General features: G+C 49.4%; 1 protein-coding gene across 1 annotated transcript; it reads right to left on the bottom strand.

Annotated features, from left to right (window-relative positions):
* Window positions 1–7,775: 7,775 nt before the first annotated feature.
* TRIM45 (tripartite motif containing 45) lies at window positions 7,776–17,284 on the bottom strand. Its single transcript, XM_004771065.3, has 6 exons — window positions 16,205–17,284; window positions 13,813–14,546; window positions 12,144–12,273; window positions 11,439–11,553; window positions 9,220–9,346; window positions 7,776–8,051 (listed from the first exon to the last, which is right to left on the bottom strand). Exons 1-6 carry the CDS (start codon window positions 16,690–16,692, stop codon window positions 7,903–7,905), a joined length of 1,743 nt encoding a protein of 580 aa, XP_004771122.1. The 5' UTR covers window positions 16,693–17,284; the 3' UTR covers window positions 7,776–7,902.
* Between the last annotated feature and the right edge of the window lie 139 nt (window positions 17,285–17,423).

Here is a 17,423-nt window from a genome sequence, read left to right as displayed (position 1 = left end):
CAGAGATAATGTGTGTTTGCTAACCCCATCTCCTTTTCTTCTTGGGCACCCAGAGAGACTACATTTCCCAGCGTTCACTGCAGTTACATGGGTCCATATTACTGAGTTCTAGTCAATGGGATAAGGAGAGAGGTAATGTAAGTCATTTCTTAACCTCCCCTCCAACTTTAGGAGTGATTCGTCACACTGTTTCTTCCTACTGATAGAAGCCTACAAGGCCCTAGAGAAACCACTAGATCAGGGATTCTTAACCTCCTTTGGGGCCATGGACCTTTTGCCAGACTAGTAAGCCTCAGTTCCCAAATGACTGGAATAAAGCCTGCATGTGTGCCTCCCTCCTCACCTCCGCTCACCCAGGGTGTTATCACATGATCATGAAATAACATTGTTTTAAGCCACTGAGATTTTAGGGTTGGTCAGATAGCAACTGATAAAAGCTCTTGAGACTTGTATGCTTTGGGAAGCTGTTCCTCTTTCCTTCTTCCTCTTAGCAATCATTTCCAAAACACATCTGCTAATTTCTGTGAGAAAGGATTGTAGTTCTCCTAGATGGAACTATGAGTGCCAACCTTGAGTCAGGGGTGGGAGTTGAAGCTAACCCAGTGACAGTGTGGGCTGAGGCATCAGAGCCTGGGTAAGAAAAGGTCCTTTCTCAGGACAAGGTTTAAAGACCGACAAAGGTGACAATATGGCCCATAGGAAGAGTTCTCCTGTAGAACTCAGTCTTCAGTTGAGTTCCAGGTTCCTTTTAGTTGGGGATGTAGACCTGAAAAAGATCATTGACTTCTCTGCACTTTGGTTGCCCCATTTGTAAAGTGGGCATTGTTTTCAGAACCCAGCAACTATAATAAGGTCCGTGATGAGATCAGGAAACAAAGAAGTAAGATTGCCCTTTCTTGCAGGTTTTAAGATGAACACACAGGGCAAAGGTACAGTCCCTGGAAAACTGGCTCCCAGGCCAGCACGCATGTACAAAGCCAGTCTCTGCCCTGGGCTGACTGTCTGATACTAGGCTAGCTACAGGTTCCCCACGAGGCTCAGCTCTTTGATCTGTAAGGTGTATGGATTAGTATATATCCCATCAGGCTCCACTGGGAATGTGGTAACTGCTCTATACACTGCAGCCTGTTTGAGGGGATGGACATTGGTCACGTCAGAAGGCATATTCAATGAACATGTGCATCCCATGCACTGTTTAGGAGAGAAACACTGTTAACTTGGAGGATTTTCTTACGGCTGCCTGCCTACCGGACCAGACTCGGGTGGGGACAGGATGTCACTGAGGCTTTAGAAGCAGTGAAGGGTCACACGGGCGTGCATATTACTGCTGTGGGACCGGGTCTGGGCATATGAGAGTAATACAGCAGCCTGGGTGCAGCTGAAAGCCAGCTGGCAAGCATCCATCCAGAAGCACAACCCCACAGAGCACCCAATTTACCAGGGATTTCTCGTGTGATAAATCTGCCTCTGTGGCAGGTTTACAGTTTGACTTCTCGTTAGCAATGTTGATCACAGAGGGTGTGCAGTGCATGTCATGACTGGACAGAAAATCGAGCCCTTTAAAAATCCCGCCAAGGACTCCTGTTTCCATGCAGTCATGAACAGCAGCAGGTAGGATGCCATCTGCGTGGAGTATGACCCTTTTCTCTAGCTGCTGTTTGCGTGACTGCGAACAGCTGTGTGTGACCTCCAGCTTGTTTACTCTGTGGTTGTCTCTGTTGCCTGAGGAAGCGGCTTTCAGCCGGGCTCAGAGGTAAAGCCAGACTCTTCTGCACTAGTAGGACAGTCGTAGAGCTGTCAGTGCTCAGTGTGACCTCCGTGGTCATTGGGAATCTTGATACTGACCGTGATGCCTTGAGAGAATTGGGTTTACAAAGGGGGAGATTGTACTGCTCTTTGCTGTCTAGCATCTTGTCCTAAGAAAAGGCAGAACGAATTTTAAAAATAGCTGGCAACGTCAAGAATTATAATAAGAACTTAGAATTCCTAAGCATGTCACCTAGATGAAAATATTTTCAGAAATAAAAATGAAATTAGGGTCAGTGAGTGTACCAAGTACCCCCCAGAGTCAGTAGGTGGGGATTGAAGTAAGGAAGAACCTCACCGCCAGGGAGGGAACCCAGCACACAGATCCGCAGCTACACACCTCTCTCCTGCCTGAGTCCTTTTACCCAGAATCCTTAGCTAATCTGAGGGAGGGCAGAGATGATGTATGCAAGGTTGGATGGGGAGAATACTTGCACTGCTAAATCATTTGTACATCAGTTCAAAAATTGATATTAAATATGCCAGGCATTGCTGGGCACTGAAAGCCAAAGGGTCAAAGCGAAACCTGAAACCATCCCCGTCCTCCCTGAGGCTTAAAGTCTCCCCAATGGCTGTGGAGATGTCAAGGGCTGCTGGGAGAGGCGTGGTCGCTGGGATGGCTAGTTAGAGAACTAGTTAGGGAAGACTGGGAAAGCGGTGAGGGAATTGAAGTCAGTACCGAAAGGCTAACCAGGCAGAGGGAAATGCCTTTCTGCGTCCTGCTTCCATTAGGGGTCACTTCACCCAACCTCCCCTGGAGACAAACTCAGCAGGCATGCATCCTCTGGGGTAAAGCTGAGTGAGGACTGCATTTCAGAGATCAGAGTGGGCGGGCCACCTGGTGGATGTGTGTGTTTGTTATCCAAGACAGCCAAGGTGTTTATCCCTTGACAACATCCCAGAGGACAGAGGCGATAATCTGTGGCTCTCTTGTCTTACCTGTAACACCAGAGACAAAACTTACCTCATGACACTGTACCTTGTTGATGTTGATGCTTCACTGCTCACAGCTCAAGGGTGATTTCTGAAGCACTTTAACAATTCCTAAATCTTCAGATTTCTCTCTCTCTCTCTCTCTCTTTTTTTTTTCCTCACCTCAGGAATCTCTGCAGATCACTCTTAACTTTGCCAGGTCTGTCAGCTGGTAGGACAGTAGAATTGAATTTGGACCCCACTGTACGGCAGGCCAATGAGCAAGCCACCCACTTCCTCCCACACAAACTATCTTAGTGTTTGTAAAGGAATTGCTACCATGAATACTGCTTCAAGGCTAGGGCATTTGCCAGAACGTGGATGTCTGACAGAAATTTTCTTTTGCACAGAGCTTCATCTACAGTAGAGTTCTACAATTACCAAAACCCTTTTCCAACTGAAATACATGAAAAGCTTTTTATGCTTGGTTCTGAAACGTGATTTGTTAAAAGACACATGGGGAAAATGATGTAATACAATAAGCTTCTCCACGGCAAAGCAATTCCCTGGATGTCTGAGGTAATTGGAAAATTCAAGGCTGGTCCCTAAAGTGTGTACAATTTATCCAGCAGGTTTGAGAGAAAGGCTGATATTTTTTTTCCCCAAGTGGTATTTGGTTAAATGACAAATCTGGCGTTTGGGGGAAGCAAAGTCTTGCATATAGAAACAGATACCAAGGACAGCCAAACTGAAACTTGTGCCAAATGAGATCTTTTTTTTTATTCAACAAAATATTGATTAAGCCTCTACTATGTGCCAGGAACAATGTGGTCAATAAATGCCAAATCCTTGTCTTCATGGAGCTGACAGAGAACAAACATTAAACAAATAGAAATGTATGTGAGGTGGGGATGAAGCCGAGTGAGGGGGATATGGAGCCCTGAGGTGACGAGTTGCTATTTTATACAGGGTAGTTAGGGACCTCTCTGATAGGATGATGTTTGACAGATGATGTTTGATGTAGGAGTGGAAACCTGAGGAGAAAGAGAGACAATCATTAAATATCTGTGAGAAGAGCATTCCAGATGGTGAGGCAGTGATTGTAAAGGCTGCTACACAGAGCCGTGGAGGGTTTGTGGAGCCCAGGGAGGCAGGTTGGGCTGGAACAGAGTGACTAGGGGTGAGGGGGAAGGAAATGAGAGAACAGGGAGCCAGGGTGCAGCCTCTTACATGCTAATGCAAACGCTGGCTTCTTTCTGAGTACAATGGGAAGATGTTGGGTGTGGAGTGGGAGAGTGACGTGATCTGAGGTATTTCAGAAGGATCTCTCTAACTCCTGATTGAAGAAGAGGACACAGGAGGGGAAGGGTGGACGCAGGGAGACCAGGGAGGAGGCGGGGGAGAGATCTGGGTGTCTTATACCAGAACAGTGGCCGTGGAGGTGGAGAGCAGTGTTCAGCAGATGTATTTCGAAGGGAAAGCCAAATGGACTCACCCGTGGATTGGATGTATACGTGAGGGGGGGAGTCAAACATGTTTGCCAGGACATTGACTCTACCTACCACCTGTAAGAATAGATTTGGACTTTCCTCTGAAAGAGGTGGAGCCGACTGCGGGAGAAGCAGTTTGCTGGTGTAGGCAGGTGGGAAGTGGGAATGGGCAACTGGGAGTTATGTTGTGGACGTCTGAAATTTGAGGCGCCTGGGATGACTCCAAGTGGAGGTGTTAAGCTATCGGATATAATCCTTTGGAATTTGGAGTGGGAGATAAACGTAAGAGTTTTCATGTCTAAATGGTAGTTAGCGTCGGGAGAGGAGGAGATCATCTAGGGAGGGGGAGGACATAGAAATGCAGGAATGGTTCCTTAGGGCAGCCCAACATGTTGGATCGGGAGAAAGGAAGGGGAACTAGCAAAGATGAAGAGTCAGGAAAAGTCAGAGACAGAATGAAGGAGAGTGATGCCATGCGAACCAAGCGAAGGGAATGTTTCAAGGAAGGGAAAGTGATCAGTTGTGTTAAATACAGTTGATGGAAACATTGGGAACTGATCACTGGGTTCCATAATGTGGGCATTACTGGGGACCTTGACGAGAGGTGGAGGGGTGAGGAAGCGGTGGAGGGGTGAGGAAGAAAGCCTGATGGGGTTAGACCTAAGAGGATGCAAGGAGACGTAGAGCTAGTAAACGATTATTTTTGAAGTTTTTTTTAAAGGGAAGCAGAAAATGGAGCATTGAAACATGTTATGGATTGAATTTTGTTCCTCGCAAATTCATAGACTGAAGCCCTAATCCCCAGTGTGACAGTATTTGGAAACAGGGCCTATAAGGAGGTAACTGAAGTCAAATGAGGTCATGGGTGTGGGCCCTAACTCAGTAGGACTGGTGTCCTTATGAGAAGAGCTACCAGGGAAGTGTCTGCACGGAGGAAAGGCCACATGAGGGCACAGGAGGCAGCAGCTGCCTGTAAGCTGAGAGAGAGGCCTCAAGAGAAACATTCATCTTGGGCTTCCAGCCTCTAGAACTGAGCGAAATCAATTTCTGTGGTGTTTGGTCATGGTAGCCCTAGCAGACTAGTACAAAAGTCAAGGGCAATCTGTTTTTTTAAGAGGGGGAAATATTGTAGCATGTTCCTGAGGGAATTCCTGGAGCAATGTTCCTGGGTTGTGGAGATGCAATGAGATCTAGCATACAAGTATAGAGGTTTGTTTTTTGTTTCATTGTTTTGTTTTTTGGGATTTTATTTATTTGAGAGAGAGAAAGAGAGAACATGTGTGCACAAGGCAGTGGGAGGAACAGGCAGAGGGAGAAGCAGATACCCCGCTGAGCAGGGAGCCCGACGAGGGACTCAATCCCAGGACCCCAGGATCATGACCTGAGCCGAAGGTAGACCCTTAACCCACTGAGCCACCCAGGTGCCCCAGAGTTTTGCTTTTGACAAGGATATAGGCAGATCTGTAGATGTGGTGGGAAGGTAGGAGAATTCTCTTCTGAATCCTTTTATTTTCTAGGTGAAATAGGAGGCAAGGTCATAAGTGGGGAGGAGAAGTGGGGTAGAAAGTGGAATTTGTGAGGGGAGTATGAACTAATTGTCTAGCAGAGGGGGGAGCCAACTGACAAGGGAGATGTCAGACAACTAGGTGCCCACTGAAATCTGTGGTCGTAGATTTAAAGCAAGGCTAAGTCCTCGTGCTCGTGTTTTTCTCCAGGATCATCTAGTTGGGTTAGATAGAGTGTTGGATCTAACCGGGGGTTTTACCAAAAATGATAGGGAGACCACATGCAAGAGAGTGATTATAATGCTGGGTCTGTAGAATCTGAGAGAGGATGAAGGAAAGCACATGCAGGCGTGAGGGGAACCATGAGAAGGTGGTAGAATCACTGCATTGTGTTCCAGAAGAGGGTTGGGTTATTCTTGTGGGTGAGCCGTAAAGATGGGGGAGCTTGTTGGTCATGGGATGCTTGAAATGGAATCGATAAAGAGGGTGCAGTTGGAACGCAGCCAGGTGGAGGGGATGACTGACTGTATGGCTAAGGTAGGGGAAAAGGAACACGGAATTAAGAAGCCTATGTGAATACTGAATTAATCTGAGACTATGAGGCATGGTTCTGCTGTGGCAGCAAGCTCAGGCTAGAATCGTCAAGGAATGAGGGGGGACCATGGAGGGGCAGCAAGTTGTAGAAAGGCATGAGGCTCAAGGCTGGCCATATTTTGAAAAAAGAGAGGTAATGACCTGGAACAGAGCAGCTCAACAGAGGCACGGTGAACCTTTTGGACTGGTTCATTCCTTGCTGCAGAAGGCTGCCTTGAGCTGAGCAGTGTTCCAGACTTCTACACAACAGATGCTAGCGGCACCAGCCTCCAGCTAGACAAGGAAAAATGTCTCTAAGTCTTGACTAAATATCCCTTGTGGGGAAAGATACCTCCTGGCTAAGCAGCACTGATCCTAAAGCAGCAATGATCAGCTCACAGGCCACCCTCCTGATGTGGGACCCAGCGGTTATAAGAAGCGAGGAAAAGCAAGTAGCTAACACTTTGAGAGGGTCACAGGGCTATCACGGTCTTGTGGGAAGATCAGATTTGGGTTAGAGAGCACCGAAAAGAATCTTCCTGGACAAGGGTGGGAATACCATGACTATTTTAGGATGACGGCTGTGACGTAGCTATCTCGCAGCCCTAAGGAGGAAAGAAATGCATCCCGCGATGACTGACAGTCCGTGTGTTTCGTCTGCTTGCTTCACTTCCTTTGCCTGACCCAACTCACTGCTCAAATGAGTCACCTGCTTTTTAATGGCTCCTGAAATGCAGATTTCAGTACTTATACCTAATACATACTGAAATCCAGAGTCCTAGAAGGTCACACCAAGTATATACAGTGAAGCCGTTGGCAGGCCTGACGCACCAACACTGTGTGCTTCCTCTTCCCACAGTTCTCTGTGGCCTCTAACAGCTAAGCAGGCTCGCTCCAGGACTCGGGGCTTCAACCGAACTTCCTAGCTTTACAGACCAGAGTAAAGACTCCTCTGTAAATAACAGCAGGTGGGGAGATGTGAGGAGGATGAAAGTAGCTAGACTGCCTGGCAAGAGTAGAACCGTAGCCAATTTCTGAGGTGGTATTTCACACTGTTTCCCTTTATTTACTTTCTGCTTGTTTGCCCTTGATTAAATACTAACCTAGCCTGAAGAGTATGAGATGGACGTGGCCTGGGGTGAAGCCGGGAACCTCCACCCCAATGGCAAGATCCCATTATGAATCATTTAAAGTGTGCTAGGAAAAAGTAGATACAATGAAAGGCAGTCTTAATTCTTTGAGGGAAACAGGAAACATGTGGCTCTGGGAGAAATAAACGAGTTACATATCTAAAAGTTAGGAACTAGACGCCCTGCATGATCGCAAAATTCCAACAGGATAGAGTGCTCCATTCCTGCGCGAGAGAAGGGGCCTCGGTGTAGAATGAACACCGCCGACCATCACGAAGAGAGAAGCGTGGTCTCTGGTGCTCAACCGTCCGTACATACCATCAGCGAGTGACTCACAAGAAAGGACTGGAACTCGAGAGTGTAAGATAAGGCACTTTGTTTTTAATTCTATCCGTTTCTTCAGAATTAATCAAGGTCTGGGGTCCTCTGGTAATTGTAAGTTGTGCTGACTGCAGCTAACGGGTCGACCACGTGCTCAGGAAGGCGTCAGAGTGCCACGGTCCTGAGTAGACTCCTCGGTGCGTTCTGGCCACCCATCCACGTGCATTCTGACTTCTCGGCAAACTTCCCACAGCATGACCAGTGCGGGCGCCCTGGGTGGCCTTTGTGTCCGTGGCCGCAGCCTAGGTACCCACCTGTGCGGTACCAAGAGGAGACAGAAGACAACCATTAAGAATAAAGTCCAGCAGTTTTCCGTGGAAACTTAATGTTTCTGGCAACACGTGGACTCATGGGTGTGAAAACATGTAATAAAAACTCGGCAAGAGAAACAAGCTGTCTGGCGCCTTGTCTAGGAGGAGGCCTCCTGAGGACTGAAGATAGCGCATCAATTAAGGTTTGCTGAAGTTCTGAGAGCATAGTTTTAACATCCTGCTAACTCGAGATGAACCGGTTTAGCTGTAAAGTAATTGAAATGAAAGACATGGGAAGAGTGGCTGAAATAAAGAAGATAGTTCCTAAAGTGTTTATGCAAAAGGGTGCATGAGCCTATCTTAAGGCCCACTACCAAAGTAAGGACACAATAGGATACTATTTAAAAAATAATTAGGGGGGCGCCTCGGTGGCTCAGTCGGTTAAGCATCCAACTCTTGATCTTAGCTCAGGTCTTGATCTCAGGGTCCTGAGTTCAAGCCCTGTGTTGGGCTACACAAAAAATTAGAGGGGCGCCTGGGTGGCTCAATCATTAAGGGTCTGCCTTCAGCTCAGGTCATGATCTCAGGGTCCTGGGATTGAGCCTCAAGTTGGGCTCCCTCTCAGCGGGAAGCTTGCTTCTCCCTCTCCCACTCCCCCTGCTTGTGTTCTCTTTCTCACTGTGTTTGTCAAATAAACAAATAAAATCATTAAAAAAAAAAAAAATTAAAAAAAAAAAAAAAGGAAAGGTCTCTTGCCTGAGTCGACCCTCCTTCCCCTAAGAAAAGAGCCAGACCTGGTCAAATGATGTAATCACCCACTTTCCCATCCTTGACTTGCTTGGCATTTCTAAGCAGAGTGGGTTTAGATTTTTTTTTTACACTGCCAGGCTGCTGGAAAGGGTATAGACGGAAATCGAACATCCCGGGGAGAAGCACAGGGCTCCTAAGACTGGTGAACTAGATCAGAACTGCAAGAACTCAGAACTTTAAAGCTTATTATTTCACTTTTCAGAACAGAGAAGCTTTAAGCGAACTTTTAGAACTGTGGTGTATTGATATGCATGGATTATATTCCTAGCAAGAGAGCCTAAGTCTGAGTCTCCTAAACCCAGTGGCTGTGTAGTAGTTGACCCCGCACTGCCGCGAGACTTTCGAGAGTGTTCCTCCTCACCTGGCATGGTGCCTCCACAGGCACAGCGAGCTGTCTTCTGGCCTCCGCTGGAGCAGAACGTGCAGCAATGAAACACACCCGGGTGTGGACGGTGCCTTTTCCTCACGGTCACGGTGAACGGTGAGCCCTTCAAAGTTGAGGCCAAGAGCAAAGAACAGCACGAGTCAACAGGGATGTGCTGAGCATCCATTTGCTTAAATGCAGGGTCAGTCACAGGGCATGGCCCTGGAGAGTTGAGGACAGCAGGAGGGAAACGGATGAGGGACCAGTGACCGGCTGGGTGCTTAAGCTGTGTGATGCCATGTACAAAGGCATGAGAGCCAAGGGCTCTGTGCGGCCCCTCTAGCATGGAGCCCACCTGATACATGAATAAGCCCATATAAATAAATATAATTTATAAATTTTTTAAAAAGCTGTGTTTGTTTTTTTTTTTTTTTTTAAAGATTTTATTTATTTATTTGAGAGTGGAGTGAGAGAGAGCAGGAGAGAGGAGAAGGTCGGAGGGAGAAGCAGACTCCCAAAGGAGCTGGGAGCCCGATGCAGGACTTGATCCTGGATGTCCGGGATCATTACCTGAGCCGAAGGCAGTCGCTCAACGACCTGAGCCACCCAGGTGCCCAAAAAGCTGTGTTTTGTGTCACTGGTGTCACCATCTTCTCCAGTCTAGGGGAGTCTTGGGGCTCGTTAGTAGAATGCCACAACCACAAGGCTACGCCGTTCCCATAATCCTCTCTCCAATGCCTTGTCACACACCTGCTCCTCTCACACACTGAGCTTCACTCCCTTCCTCCCTCCCGTCCATCCTGGACATTTGTTTCCCCATCCACCTAGTCTCATTCAGTGAGGACACAGGCAGAAAGGTGAAGAGCTCAATAATCCTCAAACTCAAAACTCTCCCACCTGCCCCTCTCCTTCCAGGACAACTTCCATTCTCCACTTTCTGTCCTGTGTTAGACAATCAGTAGCTAAGAAGGGAGCTCATAGGCCTTTCTCTGGCTGAGAAGCATGCTGTCTGCAGAAGCACAAAACTCAGAATCTGGTACCTCAAAAGCCTTTCAAGTGTTCCATCTCTCCTCCTTTCAAGAATTTACGATCCATTTTAAAAACACCTTGGAGTTCAAGGAAATGGGTTCAAGTTCTGGTTTAGCTCTATAGGGACTGTGTACATCAGCACGTTTGTTCCTTAGTCCAACTGCATAATGATCCCTAGGCCTGAACAGCCTGGAACAAAGGCTTAAGAATGTAGGCAGAGCCAAGTAGCCCACTCCGGCCAATGTAGTTAGATGGGCGGCAATGGCTGCTGCACAGGAGTCTTCCCCGCCCTTCCTGCACACACCACAAGCCCAACACGTCATGACACTATGATATTTCATCGTCCCTGTCAGTGCTGCTTTCCGGTTGGGGAAAACCTATGAGTACTAGGGATTCTGTTGGACCTGCTGAGTATGGCCCAATTTTAAAAAATTCACAATCTCTAGACCAGAAAGTGTCATCCTTGTCTGAGGAGGTGGTAAGAGCCGAGCACATACGGAAATAGGCGAAAGAGTTACGAGGGTAGATGGTCATGCAGAGAGACGACTGGTCAGTTGAGGGGAGAGGGCACAAGTCTCCACAGTTGTGTTCCAGTACGTTCCAGTCTGTCTGGTTACAGTCTGAACAATCCTGAGCTAAAGGCTATCACTTGAATGGGTATGCTTGTCCCCTGGCAGAATGCCCCCTGGGATGAAGGTATCTTTCCCAAATTAAGAATTTTCCAACCGGGGGCGCCTGGGTGGCTCAGTGGGTTAAGCCTCTGCCTTCGGCTCAGGTCATGATCTCAGGGTCCTGGGATCGAGTCCCACATCGGGCTCTCTGCTCAGCAGGGAGCCTGCTTCCCTTCCTCTCTCTCTGCCTGCCTCTCTGCCTACTTGTAATCTCTCTGTCAAATAAATAAATAAAATCTTAAAAAAAAAAAAATTGTTAAAAAAAAAAAAAGAATTTTCCAACGGGAAGAATGACAAAATACAAGCTCAACAGCCAGGAGGAGGAATAGGCACAGAGTTCTTACGGTCACCAGCGAAATCTACGTCATTTCTCAAGTGAAGAGAAGGAAGAAAGAGGATCCCATGCAATCCCTCCACACAGCTGATCCCCCACGTCATGTCTCCACAACCTGAGATGGTAGAAGCCAGAGGAAGCAGGGAGAAAGGAGGCCAGGGCCAGGCATAGGTCCTACTCACCTGCACATGCTGCTCCTTGATGCAGACCACCACGGTATAGACACCCGGCTCCTTGGGGGTATAGGAGACGTAGTATGTCCCGTCCTTGTTATCTCGCACCAGCGCTCTGACCGGACTGAATGCAGACGGGGTTCAAAAAACCACTCACTCTCACAGGCCTGCTGCAGCCGCCTGCCACTTGAGGTGCGAGCCCTACACCATTCTGCCCCACATTCATCTGAAATGTCCCCCAAACAGGACGCCCCTTCCACTGGTCTCAAAAACTAGTTTCACAACAGGAAGGAAGCAATATAAATGCTGCTTTAATCTGATGTACAGAGGAATTCCATGAAAGCATCACTGTGTTCTCTTTAATGGACTTGCTGGACTCCCTCCTCTGATTCCAGGAGACACACGCATATACTCCCAGCCCAATGGAGTAGCAGAGTGGGGCTGAACTTTGAGAAGGGGCCCGTTGGGTCCAACATAAGAGTATTTTTCAGGGAGCAGACTTTTGGGAGAGAGTGGAGCACTGGCATAAAACCCGCAGAAGAAAACACGTCTGCTCCACCTGGTCATATCACGTATTTTAATAGCATCTGGGGGGCACGGAAGGGGGAGTTGGATGTAACTACTGCAGGCACACCTCCCCAACTACAAAGGGGCCTTAAGTGTCCAGTTTCGTCACTGCTTATTACCCTTGACACCTGGCTGTGTAATACACACCTGTCTTTCTTATCTTTAGGGATGACCGCGACTTGCACGCTGTCTCCTCCCCGACCCATGCTCTCTCCAGCTGCATCCTTACACAGCAGAGTGAAAGAGGCTGTCTGTTTCTCCCGGGCTCGGTGGAGATCTGCGGAAGATCAAACACTCAGTCCTCACCTGAAAGGCCAGACGGGGTGCCTGCCTCTGCGGAGCAGACACCATCTTCCTTCTTCTCTTTAGAACAAAAGGTCCTGCTTCCTGTTTATCGTAATCACCCTGCTCCCTTTCTTTTCCCTTCCCGCTCCGGCCCCCAGAGCATACCTCTTGGGAGTCCCTCCTGGCAAGCCTGGTTGTCTCTCAGCCAGTTGCTGCTCTTGGATCACCCAGGATCCTGAACCTTAACTGCAGCCCTAAGGGAGCTTTGAAAAGACTTGGGATGGTCCTCTGTAGTCAGAGCAGAAAACCTCTAGATCCTGTGAGGGAAGCTTGTAAGCCCAAAGCTATCCCGTCCGAGCTGCAGATCATGCTTGAGTTGGTCGGGGGGTACAGCTGATCGGCTTGGCCTCTTCAGCACTTGGGCCAAGCTGCTGGGAAAATAGTCACTAGGTGCAGCTTCCGGCCCAGCAGTTGCAACAGGGCTTCTTAACGAGGGGCTCATAAACTACCATGTGGTCTCTGCAGAGGCTTATGAGGGGTCAAAGAATCTCCTGAAGCGGGGTGCCCAAATTAGTGGATGTTTCTTGGGGAGAGATCATTCTCGAAGGGACCTAAGACCTCCAAAAGGTTAAGAATTCCCGTGCCAGAGTCAGGCTGCATCCATGGTCCAGTCTGCCCATCAGGACCGATCTCCGACATATCTGTGTTTGAATAACTGCTTTTAGGAACAGAAGGGTCCTTTCAGGACAGGAGAGTCAAAGGAAATTATTTCTCCCTCTACCAAATGAAATGCCTACCATAATCTTTCAAATGTCAAGATGTGGCTTACATAAACCAAGAAGGGCACAGATGAAAGTATGCTCCAACCTTGTCTTCCTCATTCCTCTGAAACTCTTTGGAATGATCCAAGCCCCCTGCGGCCCTGCCATGCTCCTCTGTAGGCAGGCAGGACTTCACCCCGGCCTATCCTGTTACCGTCTTTGGGCACTATCTCTGCTCTACCATCTGATAGAAACAGCATGCTCGGGGCGCCTGGGTGGCTCAGTGGGTTGAGCCTCTGCCTTCGGCTCAGGTCACGGTCTGGGGGTTCTGGGATCGAGCCCTGCATCAGGCGCTCTGCACGGCGGGGAGCCTGCTTCCCCCTCTCTGCCTGCCTCTCTGCCTACTTGTGATCCTTGTCTCTTGAATAAAGAAAAATCTTTAAAAAAAAAAAAAAGAAAGAAAGAAAGAAAAGAAACAGCATGGTCCTGGAGGTCCTTGCTAGTAACTGCTTCGCTCAACTGGAAAAGGGTCACGCCTCACTGCTGTCTGGGATACTAACTGTACCCTGGCCAGAATGAAACAGAAAGAAAGGGCGAGGAAGGGGGGGGGGTCACTGTCCTTTCTATCACTATGGTCTCGCCCTCAGTAAACTGGCTGGTAGGAAACTCTTCCTAGCTGGATGAGGGCCCCAGCTGAAAAAGCCACACCTCCTTAAACACCATGTCCTCGCCCACCGCCCTCTCCAGGCCAGCGGGAAATGCCTTCCTACCTTCTCCTTGAAGGACACATTTGCTCGGATCGACCTCTTTGGTATTGATGGCCCCATAAACTTCGTAGCCACGGCACCGGCCTGCTTTCTGCTGAGGAGAGAAGCATATCTTATCGTTCACTCCAGGATGGACACTGTATTCGACTTTGTTCAGCTTTGTGAGCCGTTCGACTACCACCCCCTTGGTGATGAGGATCTCCAAGTCTGAGCCACTGGTCAGCAGGTGCTCCGTGAACTCCACGCCGGTCCGCATGTCTGCCAGCAGCTGCTCCAGCTGGGCTTTCTGCAGCTGCAGGGAGTTCTCCTTCTGGACCCGTATGTCTTCCAGCTGCTTCAGCAGCTTGTCCCGGTGCTCCTCGATGGCCTTGATGTAGCCTTCAGAGAACGTTCGCACGTCGGCAGCCACGGCCTCCACCCGCTCCTGGAGGGCAGTGTTCACCCCTTTGATCTGTAGGAGGGCTTCCTCCAGCGCCTCCACGTGGGGCTGGGTGCCTTTCAGGAGTTCCCGCACAGAGTCCCCATGCTTGTGGATAACATTGCTCGTGAAGTCATAGGGGTGCTCCCGGTGTTCCCCCACCACGCAGTCCCGACACACGGGCCGGTCGCAGAGCTCACAGAACAGCCTCAGCTCCTCTGCGGGGTGCGCAGGACACAAAATGGGCTTTCCGATCCTGCTGTAACCTTTCAAGTCTTTTAGGTCCACCATCGTATGGTAAGTTGTTTTCTTCTGCCGCCTAGGGACAGAGTCAGGGACAGAGTCAGGGACAGGCAATTAGGGGCCGGTTCTGCTGGGCAAGTCTGGCAGTTTTCAGAGCATGGCTTGGAAGTCAAACAGATTAGAGTTCAGTCCCTTGCTCTGACCTCTTACTTAACCATGTAATCCTCTGATTCCAGTTCCTCCTCATCTGCGCGGGGAGGAAATAATAACACCTATTCAAAAAAGGCTACTATGTTGAATAAAATGATAGTAGACTATGGCTCTCTGACCTGGGACAGGACTTTGCCAAAGGTTGCAACACTAAAGCCTATGGCCTGGAACTTTCTCTGAAGCATTAATTTGGCAAGCTGAGACAAGAGCCATGGCCTACTTCAGCAAGCTAGAGGTGAGAGCATGGTGGGAACCCAGCACCAAGAGACAGAAACTGTGCCACGTGGCACAGCAAGAAGACCCAGCAATTAAAGTGTCCAGCTGGCCCCGACAGAGTCTCCCTCCACTTTCACTTGAGATTTTGGTAAAGCATTTCCTTTGGCCAGTGCCTGCATCACCCAAAGCAGCATGCTAGAATTTTCCCCAAGTCACTGGCATTATTAGAAAGACTGAAATCAATGGTCAGTCTTCACAGTTCTTTTTTAATTCCCCTTTCCGGTGACCCTCTAGAGATTTAGGAGAATCCCCAGGAAACCCGATGACTGTGGGAAGATGCCCCGGTAGCATGATAGCAACTCGAAGCTCGCATGACTATTCTGGCACCAGAAGAGTGGCTATGGAGAAAACAGGGTCAGCCATGTAGCTGGTAGCAAGGCAGTCATAATTACAAGTTAAAAATAGAAAGACTGAAGATTACTAACTTGTTCTGTTGGTGAGACCAGAAAACAAATGGAAGGCAGAATTCAAAAACTATTTTAAGATAATCCTAAAATCTTGGCTATTTTATAATCTGATGTCCTGGAATGGGGGTGGGGGTGGAGAAGGGACAGAGAGTGATTCATGTGACCAGCTGTTCACCAAATGCCATAAAGGACAAAAATCTGCACCCCGATGATAAGTCCACCTCCCAAGCTCCAGAGTCACTCTAGGGTCCAAGGCAAGGCTGTGATGGGGTACAGCCAAATAGCCCTTATACTGGGAAGGCAGCACGGATTACTAGAAAGAGCACAGAATGTGGTCAGAAGACCTGGATTTAAAAACTGGATTCTGTTATATGCTACTTACTGGCTGTGGTGCCTTGGCAAATCACATTTTGCTGAGCTTCAGTTTCCCCAAATAATAAATGGGAGGGAAAACAGCGCCTGCTTTTCTATAAGAGTTGCAAGGCATCAAATGTGATCAAGGCCAGGGGCTGTGCATTCTTCTCTGTTTATCCAGCACCCACTACAATTATTCACCATACAAACGATTGATGATCCAAGGAAACTGCAACTGTGCTTTGCAAACTGAAAAGGACTATGCAAACCTTTGCTTCTATTATTCTGAGATGTATTATGTAAGACTGCAGGAGTTAACTACCATTCCAGAGTATTTATGACAGCGTATACTGCTCTCTGACCTTACACGGCATTTGAGCGAGCTTTCCATCCCATCTGCTCTGGGGGATTTCTGGCTTGATACCTCTTTGTATTCTGCTCTTAAGCCACACCTGGGGGGTGGGGGGGTGGGGTATCCCATCTTTACCTATGAGCCTGGCAGCAGAAGTGGCAGAGATTGGCTTTGCAGGTCTGACATCTCTTCTCCACCTCTCTGTCGCTGCACAGGTCGCACACCAGGCCCTGGCCTTCCCCATGAAGACTCTCCAGCATCACATCATTCATGGCCAGGTGGTCTATGGTTAAAGCCTTCACTCCACCCATGGGCAGGTCCACCTGAGCATCACATACCGGACAGAGGATGCCGATCTGTGGCTGCAGACTGGGTGGCTTGAGTTCCTGGAATATTGACCCCTCAGAGCTTGTGTCAGAGTCTCCCCCTCTGAGGTCCACTACTGAGAAGGGTTCCAGCTGCTCCAGGCACGTGGTGCAAACTGTGTGCAAACAAGGCAAGAGCCTGGGGGCTTTGAAAAGCCCCATGCACAGAGGGCAGTGAGTCTTGCCTGAGTTCCCCAATGCGGTCCCCCTGGGGAGTTTGCCTAGGAAACCCAGCAGCGGCTTCCTCTTTTCTGACATAATCCCCACGTTTGTGCCCAGTATCAGAAAAGGCGGTGGAGAGCTCTATAATGAAGTAGTAGGTGGTTAAGCCCACCCAAAGAGAAAGTTCCCAGAATTTGAACAGAGACCATGGGGACTCTCTCTTCGGCAATTCACAGGGCAAAATGGTAGAAGAGGAGTCGTCAAAGGAACCACCCGCAGATCTACTTAGGAGGGCCCCCTCCTTTCCACGGCATCCCATACCAGACGCGCCCACGCCCTCCGGTGCCCCCCAAGTCCTCCTCCCCGGAAGCGCTTCCAGGTCTGGTCTTGAGCTGGTCTTGCCGCCGCCAATTCCCGGACCCCCGCGCCTCTCACTCCCTCCACTACCACCCCCCTCCCGCCGCCCGCCCTACTGGCCCCGCGCCCGACACGCGACAAGCGCCTCCCCCGCCTCTGCGTGATGAGGTGGGGGGGGGGGCTCCTCCTCCTTCCCTCGACCGGCCCTGCGCGGACCGCACACGGCGGGCATGGGAGCTGCGAGTCCCGCGGGCTTCTCGGTGACCGCCGCCTCCCCAACACCGCGGCCCAAGGTGCCCGGAGGCTCTGGCCTCTTCGCACCAATCCCAGTCCGGGTCTACATAGGGAAGTCCAATCACCGTCCGAGAAGGGCGGCCCTCGCCGCTGGGGGCCCAGCCCCCCACCAGAGTGACACCAGCAGCATCCAATAAGGCTTGGAAATTCCACATCTTCGCCTATCCACTACGACC

The sequence above is a fragment of the Mustela putorius genome, unplaced genomic scaffold (assembly GCF_011764305.1).
Source record: "Mustela putorius furo isolate JIRA1106 unplaced genomic scaffold, ASM1176430v1.1 tig00000585_pilon_pilon_pilon, whole genome shotgun sequence".
In the NCBI taxonomy this organism is placed as follows: Eukaryota; Metazoa; Chordata; class Mammalia; order Carnivora; family Mustelidae; genus Mustela; species Mustela putorius.
Note: the sequence above shows the minus strand (reverse complement) of the source record. Positions and strands in the feature narration are given on the sequence as shown.

Coding starts and splice junctions, on each gene's coding strand:
- TRIM45 (XM_004771065.3), bottom strand. CDS start 16,692: ATGTCAGAAAAGAGGAAGCCGCTGCTGGGTTTCCTAGGCAAACTCCCC. Junction 14,547..16,204: donor TTCTGCTGCCAGGCTCATAG/GTAAAGATGGGA, acceptor CTCTGTCCCTAG/GCGGCAGAAGAAAACAACTT. Junction 11,554..12,143: donor CCTAAAGATAAGAAAGACAG/GTGTGTATTACA, acceptor GTCTGCATTCAG/TCCGGTCAGAGCGCTGGTGC.